Here is a 13,491-nt window from a genome sequence, read left to right on the forward strand (position 1 = left end):
AATAAGCCCTAAAAGGCAAGATAGATAAGGATGGAAAGACACAAACAAGGAAATAAATATTAGAAGTCAAGACCAAAGCCTCTTCTTTTTTGATAAAAAGATACCTCTAATATCCAGTTTTTGTCCCAAGATCTTTTAAAGAATACCCTGGGCTATTACCTCTCTTACAAAGTCTTCAAAGATTGCTAAATTGATTTATTAACCTAATTTTTAATTTTATCTTTCTCATCCTGTAGAAGGAAAAATATTTTTAGGATCCTCAACTTTGAGCTAGAAGGAATCTTAGAGGTCATCCAGACCAACTTGCTCTCTTTAAACATAACACTGAGTCCCAGAAAAATGAAGTGATATACAGGATAATATAGAAAAAGCTGAGATTGGAATTCAGATCAAACCTTTCAAAATTCAACATCCTTTCTATTATCTTACAGTATATTGACTTATATGTCCTCCAAAGTTTCTTCTAAACCTAAAATCCTAGAACTTTATAATTCTACTTACATTTGTATGGAATGTCAGTGCAACAAAATGGTCTATTTTCTAATTTTTCTCTTGTTAATTGGAAAGGATCACCCTATTTAATTGACCTAATCTGAGGAGTCCCAGGGTTCTGCCAATTAAGCTATTCTAAAACCACTGAATCAGATTAGGGGCTTCTGAAGTCTCTCCAAAAATTATTAGATGTTTCAAACTGTGGGTCTGAGAAATCTCTACAGAAATCTCAGACCATCATAACATAGGATGAGATAAGTTGGTGGTCATGAAAGAAGTCATTATCTGTCATCATATTACTTAGTAAGAGACCAAATGAGTTATTTACTTATGGTCTTTTGATATTTCCCACCTATTATATTCTCCATAATTTTTTTCATAAGCCTTGATTTCCTTTCCTTTGGACTTTCCCCCTCAAGTTCCATTCATCTTTCTCTTTAAATTCTTATACTATTAATTAATATATTTCCCTTTTATTCCCAAATTATTTTTCTTTTAACCTTCTGTTTCTATCCATATTAACTCTAAATCTCAATGTTCCTGTCTTTGCTATAGGAAATTTTTCACCTATGGCATTCTTGTCTTTAAAGTATTAATGTAATAATAGGATTCAATTACTTGACCCATTGATTAATTGCCAGTGAAAGATGATTTTTAAAATATTCCTTAGTCCCTAGAATTTCTTAGCTCGGAATCATATTTCAGACTCATGTTGCCTTCAAAATGAGTTTTATATCAAAATGTTATTTTCTGCATCTTATACCTAATGACTATGTTAAGGAACATTTCCAGATATTAATCCATTAGAAAAGTGACCAGCCATTCCACAAAGTAACAGGGAACCCCTGCAGAGCTGCTTGGTTTTTTTAAAAAAATTAATTTAAAAGTTATAAAAGTTTGACTTTATTGAAAAAGAGTAAATTAATGAAAACCAAATCACCAAGGTCTACCACTTCTGTTGAATTAATAGGTAGTTCATAAAAGATGAGGTATTTCAGTGAAATTTTTAAGCACATTACTTTGAAATTACTTTCAATTTAATGAAAGTATCTTTAACAAAAATTAATATTTAAATAGCTTTCATCTGTTAGTTTGCAGATGAACTAGTAATCCTTCAAATGTGCCTCTTTTTGCATATTATTTTTAATTTCTTTTCAAAATTTGTACCTAATATTTTCTGTATTCTTTAACAACTTTTTCATATGTCTTTCTTCATGGTTGCAGATATGCTGCAAAATAATGGTTTGTTTTTTGTTGTTGGGGGAGAGGTTTAATTAACTCTTGATTTTTTTTAAGAAAATAAACATAACTTTAGTGGTGCAAGAATATTTTGGAAACATTAAATATGAAGATGGATTTAATTTAAACTACGAAGTAAACTTAGATGAAACTTGGTGTAAACCTCATAAATACTACCAGAGACCAGCTAAAGCATGAGAAGGTAATGGTTTGATAATTACAAACACAAAAGCATTCTTTTTTATTGCTTAGATAAATCTTCACTGGCTAGGGCTATTCTGTGTCTGGCATGAACCAAGGACAAAAAAGCAGTTATTAAAATAAAATGTGGTTTCCATTGAGAAGTTATTTCTGTATAAAGATTTTTAAGAAGTAGGAAAAACCATTTTATAATAGGAAATGTTTTAAATGGAACAACCTCTACTACAGCAATTGAGATGCATAGTATCTTGAAGTATTTAGCCTTCTGGGCATTTGTTATGACTTTCTAAAGCTGGTGAGTCTCTCAATAAAGCCAGCTAAATTTACTTACTGTTTCACTACTATAATTATTGTTTAAAGGTGTTGTCACAATCGATCAACAAGCATTTATTAAACTATCATTAGAAGGTAGGAGCTAAGGGTATGAAGGCAAAAGTATGGTCTCTGACCTCAAGGAGCTAACATTCTAATAAGAGAGACAACATTAAAATAACTGCTAATACAGGATTGTGTGGAGGAGTGGGTGTATGTGCAAGCATATGCATATGTGTGTATGTTTATACCAGGTAAATAGAAGGTAATTTGGGAAGCAAGACACTAGGAGGTAAAGGAAAGGAAGGGGAGAGTAGACTGAGTAGACTGGATGGCCAGTCTATGGCCTCCTGAAAAAAGTGAGATCTGGGATTACTTTTAAAGGAAGCCAAGGAATCCAAAAAGGAAGGTGAAAAGTAAAAGCAGTCCAGACACAGAAGGAACAACTAGTCAAAAAAGCTTGGTAGATGGGATGTCTTACAGCAGAAAAACAAAACCAATATCATTGGATCATATAGGATTTAAAAGGTAAGAAGACTGGAAAAATAGAATGGGACCAAGCTGTGAAGGGCTTTAAATGGCAGAGAATTTTATCTTTCATCCTGAAGCTAATAGGGAGCTATTAGAGCTTGTTGAGTAGGGGAGTGACATGGTCATACCTGCACTTCAGGAAGATTACTTTGGCAGCTAAGTGGAAAAGAGATTGGAATAAGGAAAAATAAGGCAGAAAGACCAACCAAAAGGCTATTACACTAATCCAGGTGAGAGAAGATGAGGACTCACATCAATATAATGGCCTTGTGAAGACAAGAAGATATGGATGAGTTATGAAAGCAGAAAGGATTACCCAGCAGAAATTGTCTTTGTGGAATAAGGGTGAAGAAGTAGTTAAAGATGATCCTGAGATTGTGGGCCTTAGTGGCTGGGATGGTACTCTCAACAGTAATAGAAATTTGGAGGATAAAGGAGGATAAAGATAGTAAGTTCTATGTTGGACATTCTGAGTTTGTGATTTCTGTGAGATATCTAATTCAAAATACCCAAGAGACAATTGGTGATATAAGACTATATCTCCTAAGATCTGCATAAAAATGGTGTTAACTTAAGACAGCTGATAAGATTGCCAAATAATATGGAAAGAGAAGAAAAGAAAGCCCAGGGCAGAGCCTTTGGACAAAAGTTTTCTGTTAGTGTTGTGATATGGAAGGTGGGTCAGCCAAGAAGACTGAAAAGGAGCCACTAGACCGGTAGGAGAAGTAGGGGCAGCAGTGATGGAGGTGGGGACACTAATCATGAAAACCTAGAGAAGAGATATTGTTGCTCTCCTAGTCTTTTGAGGCTTGCTGAGACCTGAATTCCTCCTGTTAACATTGTATCTCTAGACTCTCCCTTTCCAGAATCGGTTGCATTTTTACTTATTTCCTCAACTTTTCCCCCACCACTGCCAGAAAAACTTATAGTATTGAGACAACATTAATTTATATTATGATTTAATTCTATATCAATTTCATGGTCAACTTGGAAGTTTTCTTTTCTGTTTGGTTTCTTTTCCAATAATTTGCCAATGTAGAGACTTGACTTTCATAACACATGTTTATATTATGGCAACATACATACAGTATCTCATGTAATTCTCACAATAATCCTATGAAGCAGAGGTTACAATAATCATTGTCCCTATTTGATTTATAAGGAAACTGAGGCTCAGAAAGACTAAGTAAGTAGTTTTCCATAAATCATGGTCCAAATATATTGCCAATTTGGGCATTTTACTCTCTTTTATATCTAAAACATTTGTTTAGATTATGAAAAACTTGACCAAAATGTTGCCAATTGTAGTATGATATCATGTCCCTCCTATTACCAGCAAGCATTCACAGAAACCTAATTTGCTGTGCAATTAAACTCTATAATCAAAAATGCCACTAGAATTTCTTTAGAAAAAAAAGTATTTGTTGTTCCTTTGAGCTCCTAAAAAAAAATATCAAATCAATGAGACTCAATAATTTATCTTTATCAAAACTGAAACCAAAATGCCATATCTAGAATCTCATAGCGTTTAAAATTCTATATGTAAATAGTTTGGAAACACTTAATTCAGTCCTCCATAAAAAGTTTTACTCTAATGCTTGCCTCATTGTAATATGAAGGTGACCCCTGGGTCAAAATGTTCTGTTAGTGAAGTAGTGAAAGCCAGCCTGGAAAAGAGTTCAGATGTAGATCTGGCAATAAAAACTATACATGTGATGGCTGAGGACCAGCAAAGCTGATCATGAAGAGATTTTACCAGATTAAAGGTGATTTCATTGTTTTGGCCAAACCGCCCCTCATAAAAAAATGGGGCAAAAAAACATCAAAATGGCTCACAGTCCTGGGTGGCCTCCTTCCATTTTTTGCAGTGATGGTGACAAAGAAATGGGAAAAAGAAAGCAGTTGATACAAAAATAATTGGACAATTTCTTAGATGGTCTAAACAGGATTCACTTGTATTAGTACTCTTCAAAGGCATTCAAAGGGCCCTATGTAGCCTGAATCTCCACTTTTTCCAGGCTTCTCACACCCTAATAATACCCTCCTCCCCTGCATACACACACACACACACACACACACACACACACACACACACACACACACACAAGATTATATGTGTGTGTATATACATGTTTTTTCCCCCTCATGCAATCTATCACTAGGCTCCTTGATGTTCCTTAAAAAAGATACTCCATTTTCCAAATCTGAATACTTTTACTATCTGTTTCTCGTCTCATTTCTACTACTTGGTTTCCCTAGCTTCTTTGAAGTCCCAGCTAAAATCCTGTCTTCTACAGAAAACATTATTTTTTTTTCCATTCAAAAAGTCAAGAGCATTTATTAACCATTTGCTACATGTCAGGTACTGCTAAGTATTGAAGATGGGAATAAAAACAGAAATAATTCCTGCTTACAGAAAGCATTATTAATCCCTCTGAATTCCAGTGGCTTCTCTTTATTGATAATTTCCAATTTATCCTGTATTTTGCTTATTTGCACATATTTATTTGTTTATTAAACATTATCCTTCATTAAATTATGAACTCCTTGAGTATAAGGATTTTCTTTTGTCTTTCTTTGCATCCTCAGTGATTAGCACAGTGTCTGGAACATGGACAGAGCTTAATAAATGCTTATTGACTGACTGACTTTATATGGTAATCAGTGAATTGACAGATTGCTAGAGGGATGGATCCACATCCTTCTTGATACCCTCAAAAGAAATCAACTCAAAATACATTTTAAAATGGAGCCAAATATAAGTATGGTTCACAGGGATTTCCCCAGAGGGTCAAATAAAGAAGCTGGAAGAATTGGCATAGTTTTGCATTCAAAGCAGACCATATCTTCATGGCCAGACAGATGAGGGAAAGGTTCACAGAATGATCTTTTTTATATTGAAAAAACCCTTGTCTAAGATGAAATATAATGTTTGAAGGCTCTCTTATAAATAGTGTACCATTAAAATGAATATGTTAAAACAGCAAGACTCTGACAGCCAAATACTGAAATTATTTGAAGTGATCAGAGAAATGTCAACATCAAGAAATCAGTCATTGAAGAGACATGTTCATCTAAGGTTTTCAACAAAATATTAAAAGATACCTCCTTGGAATTGAAATAAAATAAAGATATCTTGAAAATGGCAAGTTTCAATAAATATCTTTATCCATAGATGAAATGATTTTACTACTATTATTCATTACATTAAATCTTAGGACACTGTATAATTCCTCACATCAAATCCCCAGCAATGCAAAAGAGATTGATCTGAGTGTTCATATGGGAAAAACAAATTAGATAACTATTTGAAAAATACATCTTTTACAGATTTATGACATGTAGTTGGGCAAACTGAGAATCAGTTCATCAATGGTCTTGTACCTTGGACAGAGGCTATAGTTGCAAAGAGAACTAAGCCCAGAATTCAGTAGAAATGGTACATCTGTCTAGCTTGCATTTGGGAAACTGACTTGTACTTTCAGTGCTCCCAAGCTATTTCCTGCTAGAAATGTTCATCTTTTAAACACCATTATTCTTTCAGCTATGTTATTTGGTTCATGGAAATGTAAATATTATAAGTAGTCCAAATGCAATGGAAATTATCATGAGGAATGTAAATAGATTGTCACATATAACTTAATGCTGATTCATACATGAAAAGTAAGATAAAATATATTATTTTGAAAATGATATGATTGGAAAAATAAGTGATTAGGACACATTAAAATATTTCTAGAAGACAGAAAAGGAGCTTCATTTATGTTTTCAACTTAGCTATATACTCCTAAAGAAGTCTCTTCCTATTTCTGTGCCTCCATTTTCTTACATGTGAAAAAAGGAAAGTAGGCTTATTGGACCATAAGAACTTTTATAGTTCTAAATCTATGATTCTTTGATTTATTGAGGGTAGCAGGTGTAGTCTAAATAAATGGACTCTGATTTTTACCTTTTTGTTCAAATGAATAAAAATTTATTAAGTTTATTAATATTAAGTATATCTAGGTCTATGGTATTTCCGGCTTCAAAGAAATGTATAGATTACATTACAGAAACAAGAAATACATATGAAGCAGGAAAATATTTGACAAAGAGAATGAGTTTTTCAGGCGGAGAGGAGACAGGGATGGGGTAAGGAGCTAACTAGATTATGGATGGATAGATGGATGGATGGATGGATGGATGGATGGATAAATGGATAGAATGATCTAAGAAGTTTTTATGATATAATACTCAAGTTGAACCTTGAAGGAGATATATAAGTTTTTTGACCATCTCTGATAATATATATATGATAACAGCTTATATTTAATATTTGCAAAGCATTTTTCCTCACAATAGTTCCATAAGGAAATGGCATAAATATATCACTTTGAATGCTTCATAGAATAGAACCTGGAGGCTCTGTAATTTATAGCAGCTAGCCTCATCATTGTATAGCTAGTTAAAATTGTAGCCAGCTTCCAGATCCATGCTTTTTGGATTTCAAGCTGGGAGTGACCTTTGAGTCTTCTAGTTAGATACACTCATTGTACAATTGAGGAAATTGAGATCCCTAAAGGTAAAATTATTTAAGTAGTTAAGTAGCAGAGGTAGCATTTGAACCCAGATCCCCTGATTCAAATCTGCTATTATCCCTTTTGAAGTATCACAGGATCAGATCAGCAGCATGTGTAAGTTTTCCTTTATTTCTTTCAGGTGTATCAGCACAGCTAACCAATACTCGGCATCGTCGGAACACATCTGTAGGAACACCATTTTGGATGGCTCCCGAGGTTAGAAATATGTTTCATGTTTAAATCCTCTCAACTCTTTTTTTCCTTTCCCTGTGCACAGTTTTTCAAATTTCCTTAATTTATTATTTATAATAATTAAGCAATTAAATTAATTTTAAGTATTTAAATTTTTATTCTATTTATAATATTTAGGGGTATTTTTTAGATTTGGGGGTTATATATGTATAGAACATATAACTGAGAATAAACACTTTGCAGGTTTTTTTTCCAGCATCTTCTCTATGCCAGGAACTGTGTTAAGCCCTGGAGACAGAAAGAAAGTAGCCATTTCCCTCAGTGATCTTATGCTCTATTAGGAGATTTAATACATAGACAATGCACACAAAATATAAACAAGAGTGTCCCAAAAGTTTTAGTGCGGTTGAAAGGTGTTAAATCTTCCATATAACAAACCTATTGTTTTTTATTTTCTCTACAAAATGAAATTTTTAAAAACAGAAGAGTTGAGTATTTCCTTCTCATGCATGACACATTTCTGTTTAGTGGCATTTTTATAGTGTTTTAAGCCATTTTAGAATAAAAAATGATGCAAATATTGGTTAACCTTTGTTTATTAAGGTAAGATCTACTATCCTTTGGAGTATAAGATATTTCCCAGCACTTCACTATCTTGCCTCAGGGATGGCTTCAGCTTTTAATGCATTGCCTATATATCATTTCCTTCAGGAAGCCATATATCAACTGCTAAAATAGCTGAGGGAAAGCAGTTTTCTGTCAAATCATCTCGCCATGGTCACTATAATGCTCCTAATGCCTTTAATCCTTCTACTTTTATACATCAGTAAAGACAATGTACTTTTGAAAACTGTCATCTTGGGACCTTTTAAAGAAACTTATATTTAGTCAGCATTTACTGAAGGGAAGGGAATGCTTCAAGAAATTCATTAATAATAGGCAATCAGAAAACGAAAATTCTTTAATAACTAAATACTTAGAAGAAGGTTTGACTTTGAATCCAATGAGCACTAGTTTTAAAAGTAGTGTGATATGTGTGAAAGATGTTGTGTTAAGGTATTAGGAACCTCTTAAAATATTTTTCAAAGAGCTAGCCCAACTAAAATGTATAATTATTGTTGGTATTAGTTACCTTTTATCCAGTGCTTTAAGACTTGCAAAGTACTTCATATGTATTTCATTTGATACTCAAACAACCCTGAGGGACAAGTACAATTATATTCCTATTTTTCAAATGACATTAAGAGAGGTACAGTGATTTGCCCAAGTTTACACAGCTAGTCAGTGTGTAAGTCAGGATTCACAATGAAATCTTGCTGATTCAAGCCCAATATTTTACTGGGCCACCTAGTAAATCTGAAGAGAGAAAATATGAGAGAAATAGAAAATCACAGGCAAATGTCCTTAAAAGAATCCCCTCCCCCAAAATGGGCATATTTTTACAGGAAAACCTTAAATACAACTTAAGAGGATTCTACTGTAGTCTGAGTCTGAGAGACAAAGAATGCTCAAATGTGAAAAATAGGTTATAAGTAACTATTCTCAACAACTGATTTCTGTGCACTTTGCAAATTTCAGTACCTTATATAAGTGTGAATTACTATAATCATTATCATCATCATTGTTAGCACCACAATTATCAAAGCTTCTGCCACAGTCACCTTGTTTGAGCTAAATAAATATACTTCAATACCTTTTAGTCCAGTTTGTGGTATATACATATATTGTAGCTCCATGATTTCAATCACCTTTTCATGTTCCAAGTTCCTTTGATAAAAATATTTTGTTCCCAAGCTTAGGAATTATTGCAAATTGCATAGAGCATCTATGTGCTTTTTATTCACATTACTAAAAGAAGCTAATAATTAAAATGGGTATCCAACAATATGCAACTAATGGCTATCCATCTTATTAAAAAGGCATCATCCATGACTAATAAGCTTAATCTAGCCTAAAGTGACTTCATATGTATCAGAAAAATGCCTTTCATGCAATTTCAGATGAACAATGCACTGAAACTTTTTGAACCAGAATAATACATGCTCTTATGTGTGTCAATTTATTAATATATAACAGTCCCCATTTTGTCAATCAGGGAATAATTAATAATAACATTAATTTGCATTTACTGAGAAGGTTTGGGGAATTTAAATTAATTGAATATCTGGTTGAGTTGCCATATGTGTTTTTACACATACATGCATAGATAAACATGTATGTATTGTATGGCAATTAGGTAGTGCACAGGACAGAGCAATTACTCTGCAATCAGGAGGGCTTGAGTTCAAATCCAGATTCAGACATTTACTAGTTATGGGACTATGAGCAATTCACTTAATTCTATTTGCCTCAGATTTCTCATCTATAAAATGAGCTGGAGAAAGAAATGGCAAACCACACCAGTATCTTTGCCAAGAAAACCCCAAATAGAGTCACAAAGAGTCAGTTACCACTGAAACAACATTTAACATATACGATAAATTGGAAATCTAGCATTCATATAGTGCTTTACATTTATTATCACTTTTGTTCCTCACAAAAATGCTATGATGTAGGGCTTGTCATTCTCCCCATTTAATAAATAAGGAAACTGTGCCTGATCTATCTTTATATTTCCTTAGAACTCTTAAACATAATGATTTTCACATAGTAGATGTTTAATACATTTTGTTTTCCAATTACATGCTTTCTTTAATCAGGGTTTGATTTAATATCCTTTGAGTTCACAAATGGCAACATGTCTATCAACCAGTTTGATTGCTAAATCCTAGGAATGTGACTTCACAGAAATTTTTGGTGAAGGATCTTAGTAATGATTTGCTTTTTTGCTTTAGTGTCTCCAATGAACCTTCCCTTGATAATGAGTATTTTCATGTCAGCAACTATCCCTAATATTTTAGATTTAAAAGTTGTTAGCTCCAGAGGTAAAAATGGGCAGCATAAGAAATGGGGCTCTAGAGATTTTAATGTTTCTTTCTTCATTATAAATCTGATGTCATCAATCTCTACTAAATGATCTTACCGTAATATATATAGCATTCCCATATGCACATTTCCATCTTTTCTGCTGGCTGCTATTTACAAAAATTAAAAGTACCACCTTCAAATTGCAGAAAATTATGCTTGATGATAATCAAGGGTTATGGAACTTGGTTACCTGCCCAATCTCTCTGAACATTCCTCACCACTTAATAATAAATTATAAAGCAATACTCAATGATAGTTTGATGACAACTGTCTTATTGGTGACTGACCTTCAACAAAACTCAACTGTGAGGGAAGACTGTTGTGTAAATAAAATCTCCAAGGTGTCTCTAAAATCTTTTATTTTATGATTCTGTTATTACCATATCTCATCTGTGTTTCTCTATCTCTCTACTAAGATCATTATCCTGAACCTAGTTGAGGCTCTTATTACCTCATATTTACCTAGAGACTAGTAAGTCTAATTAATCCTATAACAATTCAAAGTTGGATAAAGATCAATGGAATGATTCCCTCCAATTGAGCTATTAAATACTATATGAAAGGCACCAGGTAGCTTGTAGGGATACAATGACAATGTGACCCAAACTCTACCTTCAGGAACCATATATTCTATCAGAAAAAATAGGGGAAAAATATGTTATGTACACAGATAAATAATGCATAGAAAAGGTAGGCAAGTTTTCATGAAGGAGGTGGGACTTGAGCTAAAAACCAGAGAGGAAAGAGTAGCAGTAAGAGCTCAGCCTGACTGGAATGGAGGATATGAATAGTTTAATTAATTTGGTTGACATAATCTAGTCAGAAGAAATTATTTTGCATGTGGAACATGAAATAGTCTGACAATTAGTACCTCTGATTTGATGATTTGTTTTCCCACATGTCACCTCAACACATGTAACTGTGTTGAAGTATTAGGTGAAAACCATTTTTGTGTTCAGTCCTCAAATAACATTCTTAATTATGGCTCTTTCTTCTTGCTTTTCTCCACTAGGTCATTGCATGTGAACAGCAACTGGATAGCACCTATGATGCCAGATGTGACGCATGGTCATTGGGTATTACAGCTATTGAGCTGGCAGATGGAGACCCGCCTTTTGCTGATCTTCACCCTATGAGAGCACTATTCAAAATACCAAGGTGAGAGGATAAGACTCTTTGTATAGAGCATCCATTGGCCAAAATCTTTCCTAATACCTCTTTCTACCTTTAAAACATTTTATATGATATAGTTAAGTATAGTCAAGAATGGGAATACTAAGCTGTATTACATATTAAGGTAACATATTAAGGCAAAATGCTTTGAAGCATCATCTTGATTCTAGCTGAGTAACTGTATTTTTCTCCTTGGCACAAGGTATTTTATAAAATGGAATTAATCTTAGAAGCCAGCAATTTTTTTGTCTTCTTGGAAATCAACCTTCCACATCACTCTTGTTATCCACATCATTCTTTTTATCCCTTTCCTTGTTGGAGAAAGGGTATCTTTCACTTAACTAAGTTCCCTGAGTAAAAAGCCTCATCCATAGTAGAATGGAAGAAAATAACTTTATCTGTCTGTATAGATAAATTAGAACCAGATTGTGAAGACTTTTAAGTGTCAAACAGAGGAAATCTTATTTTACTTAAATGCATTAAGGAACCACTGAAGTTTTGAAATTCCAGTGCTACTCATTATAGTACTTCAGATCCCAGAATCATAGAATCTTAAAGTTATAGGAAGTTAGATTTCAGGCCAGTGAATGTCATAGAGCTTTTACGTAAAGATTCCAAAGCATACTGCAGATTTTTGCCCATTATTTTGAAAATAACAATCCTCTCTGTTTTGCAGCTGATTAAACTTAAGACATAGAAAACAAAACTTGGACCTACCTAGGCCAACATGTTTTACCAGTGAATGTTTTTGGCATAGTTTATTCTCAGAAGCTGATTATTTATCTTTCCATTCTTCCTCGTTCCCTTGTTTGTGGCAAAGATAAAACCTACTTTTCCTAATTTGCAGCAACATCCCTTACTCATTGGACCACACTACATGGAGTAAGCCATTTTAATTATAGTTTAAATCACCCTTGCAAGCAATGCCTAGAGAGGATAATAATTCTGGAAATTACATCATTTTAGTCATCACTCAGCATTTTCTAACACCAGTATATCTCTGAAATGGGACTCTGAGGTTACTAATTCTAGAAATGATTTTTAAAAGAAAAATCTCAAAAAGCCATGAAAGTGGAAGTGCCCTGAAACAAAGCAGAACTTTGGTTCTTCCCAACTTTAGCACAAAATAAATTTCTAAGGATGAAATATTTTTGAGGGCAAGAAATGTAGAACCTTAGAGATAAGAAATTCTTCATTTAATGTGCAATTTAGCAGTCTCCAAATAATCTTGAGGTTTCTGAAAGGAGCTTTGGGGTGAGTTCTATGGTGGATGAGGAATTGCACTTTTCTTTAATTAGCCTGTACAAACTGTACATTAATTTCATTATAAGCTATTTAGAGAGTAATGTGGAACTAAAGACAGTATTTCCCTTTCACTAATGAAAACAAAGTGCTGTTGAAATTAACATAAAGCAGTATTTCAAGAAACTCAGCTATCATGGTTGATCAATGTTGCTTGATTAGAGAATTGGAATGGTCTTATTCTCACATGGGGTCCCTTTGTATTCATGAGCATTTCAAGAAAGAAAAAAAGAAAAGACTAGCTTTCTTTCAAATGAAAATGGATTGATTCAAAGCACTTTTAAATGGCATTCAGAGCCTCTCCTGTAATATTGTTCATTAACTTATTTTCAAATTATTTCTGGCATTAATTCTGTCAAACTGTTTAAAAATTGTGGAAATGTATACTTCTCTGACTCCTGCACACCATACTTTGAATCTGCCTTTCTTTATAAAGACCCTTTATGATGAGAATTCCTATGCTTGTCCTTGAAAGACTTCTACATAACTTTTGGTCAAATATTTTCCTAATATTTAGTCTTAT

The 13,491-nt window shown here is 33.4% G+C and overlaps 1 protein-coding gene across 1 annotated transcript in view; it reads left to right on the forward strand.

Moving 5' to 3' along the window:
• Window positions 1–13,491, forward strand: part of MYO3A (myosin IIIA) — a 209,129-nt gene that overhangs the window by 44,557 nt on the left and 151,081 nt on the right. Inside the window, exons 5-6 of the mRNA XM_074269536.1 lie at window positions 7,474–7,550; window positions 11,506–11,651. Of these exons, the coding sequence (XP_074125637.1) occupies window positions 7,474–7,550; window positions 11,506–11,651 (223 nt within the window). The remainder of the gene's footprint in view (window positions 1–7,473; window positions 7,551–11,505; window positions 11,652–13,491) is intronic.

This window comes from Sminthopsis crassicaudata, chromosome 5 (genome assembly GCF_048593235.1).
Source record: "Sminthopsis crassicaudata isolate SCR6 chromosome 5, ASM4859323v1, whole genome shotgun sequence".
NCBI lineage: Eukaryota > Metazoa > Chordata > Mammalia > Dasyuromorphia > Dasyuridae > Sminthopsis > Sminthopsis crassicaudata.